Source organism: Limulus polyphemus, unplaced genomic scaffold, assembly GCF_000517525.1.
Source record: "Limulus polyphemus unplaced genomic scaffold, Limulus_polyphemus-2.1.2 Scaffold8450, whole genome shotgun sequence".
Taxonomy (NCBI): domain Eukaryota; kingdom Metazoa; phylum Arthropoda; class Merostomata; order Xiphosura; family Limulidae; genus Limulus; species Limulus polyphemus.
In genome coordinates, this window is record NW_013674060.1 from 6,602 (window position 1) to 11,010 (window position 4,409).

Consider the following 4,409-nt stretch of genomic DNA (forward strand, 5'->3'; position numbering starts at 1 on the left):
GGTGATGACTAGCTGCCTTCCCTCTAGTTATACACTGCTAAATAATCTACAACGCCAAAGGAGACAAAGAGGAGAACACCGGTTTTTACAAAAATCTTCTAAAGCAACGGCAGGTTGTCAATAACCTGTCACGGTTAAAACAGTCTCTGACAAATGTTTGGCCTATAATGAAACATCAATTGATAGAAAACACATTTTAAGAAAGTCCGCCCAATTCGATTTGACATTAGAACACGTGTCCTTAAATTGCTTGCAAGATTCAAGGTTTAATTATATGAGAAGAAACCCGAAGCTCGGCATACAGAGATGTGAACATCGAAAAAGAACAATCGCCACATGGTTTGTTTTTTGTGTTTGATTTCGCAAAAAGCTACCGGAGAAGTAACTGCGCTACCGTCTCTAATTCCGAAATGATAGGTTAGAGGGAAGGCAACTAGTCAACACCACCCACCGCCAACTCTTAAACTACTCCCTACCATCGAATAGTGGGATCGACAGACATGTTATAAGTTACGCCCCACGGCAGAAAGGACGAGTATGTTCGGTGACGGGATTTGAACCCATTACCCACAGATTGCTAGTCGGGTGCCCCCAGGGTAAATAATATGAATATTAGTAGCGACTATATGAGATAAATCACAATATGTACTACTAAGTTTGTGACACGTGTGCAAGCTATATTGGATAAATACATAAAACGTGGTATTTAATATACAACAAATACGATTTTAAACGCGCATGTCCTTAATGCCCTATCTCGTTATTACAGGTGCTACTTTACTACAAAATACTATTAAACCGCATATTTACGAAGTAGGCGTATTTTTTAAGGCCGATGGGACGATTTCCATTTGTCGCTATCCAAACAAAACGATACAGATGTTCGGTCTGTAGTTCTATTAAATCTAGGGTTTGAAGTTCGTAACACTGGAAAGCTTTAGGATATAAAGAAACAATGACATTTTGTACACTTCACTTGTAGTGACAGGCTACGCCAGTTAAAATTTGTTTATCCAACATTTCAAATAATTTTAAAGCAAATAAAACAAAGTACCTGATTAGTCTGGAAGAATATTAAATACAACGTTGAGTATGTTACATTAAAACGAATTAAATAAGCAAATCAGCAAGTCACGTGAAAACCACGGGCGATATAAAGTCGCGGTGAAACGGCATGTATCAGAATTACATTTTGACATTGCTTGGCATTTCCTGAGTAGTGTGATGCAACGAGAATTGATCACGTTTGAAAGGGATATATATGGGTTAAAAATCCTGCCCCTTACTAACCTTCATTAGCCTCGATTCTCACTAAAATTCAGCAGTGGGATAAAAACCCCATTCCTTACCCACTTTCATCAGTGAGGGAAAGATAGTGCACCTTTCTAATCTTCAGCCTTAGGATACCCCCTCCCCTCTTTACCTTACCAACCTTCATCAGTAGAATAAAAACATACCCCTTACTAACTTTCATCAGTATGGTGAAAACCTTAACTTTTACTAAAATTCAGCAGTGGGATAAAAACCCCATTCCTTACCCACTTTCATCAGTGAGGGAAAGATAGTGCACCTTTCTAATCTTCAGCCTTAGGATACCCCCTCCCCTCTTTACCTTACCAACCTTCATCAGTAGAATAAAAAACATACCCCTTACTAACTTTCATGAGTATGGTAAAAACCTTAACTTTTACTAAAATTCAGCAGTGGGATAAAAACTCTGCTCGTTAATAACTTTCAGAAATAAGGTAAAGAACCCACCCCTTACTAACTTTGATCAGTAGGACCGCACCCCTTATTAACCTGCATCAGTATGGTAAAAAAATTTCTCTTCACTTACTAGAAACTGATTATTCTTCACCAGTTGAATACAAACTTGATACCTACAAACTGGAAACGTTTAACAAACACCACCAACCTTCCCTATTATGATAAAAGCTCTGATTTCTAATGATAAGTAAATTCGGCAATTTTTCACTATTAGCACAAACAATTTAACTATACCGACCAAAAATCATTATCTAGTTTGATGAAAGATGTTAAGCTTATAGAACACAGACATTCTTAAACTTTCAAGAGTAGGATCAGTTATCAGCTGGTTCTACCTTTACAGAATGATGGTAAAAACTGGCCTCTACTGACCACGAAACTTTGAAAAAATCATCATTAATAAGCTAAGTACATTTTCTTACCTCTAGACTAAAAACTGGAGTGTTTTAGTCAACACTCCCCAATACTGTGAAATGTTTCACATTTACTGACCAGAACTTTTGATAAATATTCAGTATGGAAATAACCTTTACTGACTAAAGAAGTAAACGGTACAATTTTTATAAATCTAATCTCTACTGAGTAGGAAATTTTGACCTCTATTTTGATACCTTTTCACCTGTAAGGTCAAAAACTTTCATCAACGATCAAGATTGGGCAAAAAGTTTGGCTTTACTGGTCATATTTTGTACAACGATAAAATCGTTAAGTCTTACTGGTCAAAGCTCCTCAATCTCCCCAGTATGATGAAACACTTTGACCTCTACAAGCCACAGTACATCATAGTTCCAATGTATAATACCAATTTTGATTTATATAAGCCAAAAATAATTAACCTTACTCTCGAAACAGAATATATTAATTTCTTCAAAAACAAACCACACATTTTTTAAATGCTAAAGCCAATTAATACTTCGTCAAAGCAGTAGCAACCTTCGTTGTAATGGCCAGTATATATTAAAATAAGGTAAATCATCAAACTGCTTAAAGAGTCATACAATATTTTGTAAAAAATAAAATTAATAAGAAAAAAATCACAAAGGCATAGAAACCTACAAATGTTAATAGAAATCCGGATTATTATAAACATCGAGCAAACTTAGCTGTTAGTTTGAAAACATTTACATCTCTTACTCGTAACCTTTGCCTGCTAAAACTCTTCTCATGATCGGGGAAATTTCAGTAACATGAACAGAACGGAAGTGACGATCCATAACTTCCGTTACCGCACCATCTCCAGCACCGATGTCCAGTAAAAGATCGGCTTTCCAAGAATGGTCAACATCCAAAAGTTGTGTGAACTGGCGATGGGAAAAGACAAACATGGAGCCTCTTCCTAGCAACCTGCAACAATCCGAAAACATTAGCCAGTGGAATTTAGTGTGAAAATGGATCTGCAAGAGAGAGAGAGAATTAAATATCTGTAACAATAAAAATTACACACTCCTGGAATTTTCAGAACAGTAATTAGGTAGCAGATTAAAAACATACCAAACCCTCGTAACAGGAGTTGTTAAACTGTAGTATGCACCAATGAAGTTCCACATTTATGAGATGGAGAAACCTGAATGGCACCTTACGCGAATGTGAGGTTAACATCCAGGTCAAATCCCTCTAAACTTAAGGTACAGTTGTCCATAATATTTAATTACCAATTAGAGGGAAGGCAATTAGCCAGCATTACCCGTCGTCACAAGGGCTTCATATGGCTCTTCAAATCGAATAGCAGGATTGACTGTCATATTATTAACGTGCCCAAAGTGCAGAGTATGTCCAGCAGCGTCATGTTCCGGACCCTTCGATCCGCAGCCCTGCACATTAATCACTAGGCTACACTCGGCTCAAACAAGACCGTTAGTACTGTATGTAATATTATAATACAGTACATCTGGGGCCCGGCATGGCCAGGTGGATAAGGCGCTCGACTCGCAATCTGAGGGTCGCGGGTTCGAATCCCCGTCACACCAAACATGCTCGCCCTTTCAGTCGTGGGGGCGTTATAATGTGACGGTTAATCCCACTATTCGTTGGTAAAAGAGTAGCCCAAGAGTTGGCGGTGGGTGGTGATGACTAGCTGCCCTCCCTCTAGTCTTACACTGCTAAATTAGGGACGGCTAGCGCAGATAGCCCTCGTGTAGCTTTGCGCGAAATTCAAAAACAAACAAACAGTACATCTGATAATACCTTTAACCACACTTGTCATCCAGTACATACTGTATCATTTCAATCATCCTTCTTTCTTGTGCACAATGTACAACGTCAAGAGTCTAACATTCTTAGGTGTCAGCTAAAAAAACAGGTGTTTAAACTTATTATCAATTTCTTGTGATGTTTCGTCACACTTCTAATGAATTATAAACCGCTAGACTTAACGTTATATGTAAACAAAATAATATATAATTTATTGTTATAGTTATACGTTTAGTAGAATAGAAGTTCAACGTTTTGTAAACGCTGAAATTGAACTAATATTTGTACTAATAACTGCGGTGAAATCATTATAATGTAAAGAAATGTACATTAATAACAGTATATACGAACTTATTGTCAGCCAAACCACATGTAAACGCTGAAATTGAACTAATATTTGTACTAATAACTGCGGTGAAATCATTATAATGTAAAGAAATGTACATTAATAA

At 37.2% G+C, this 4,409-nt stretch overlaps 1 protein-coding gene across 1 annotated transcript in view; it reads right to left on the reverse strand.

Moving 5' to 3' along the window:
• The window catches only part of LOC106475351 (methyltransferase-like protein 9), a 7,748-nt gene extending 4,578 nt beyond the window's left edge, over positions 1 to 3,170 (reverse strand). The window contains exon 1 of the mRNA XM_013936039.2: positions 2,902 to 3,170. Within this exon, the coding sequence (XP_013791493.2) occupies positions 2,902 to 3,131 (230 nt within the window). The 5' untranslated portion in view covers positions 3,132 to 3,170. The remainder of the gene's footprint in view (positions 1 to 2,901) is intronic.
• Positions 3,171 to 4,409: the final 1,239 nt, after the last annotated feature.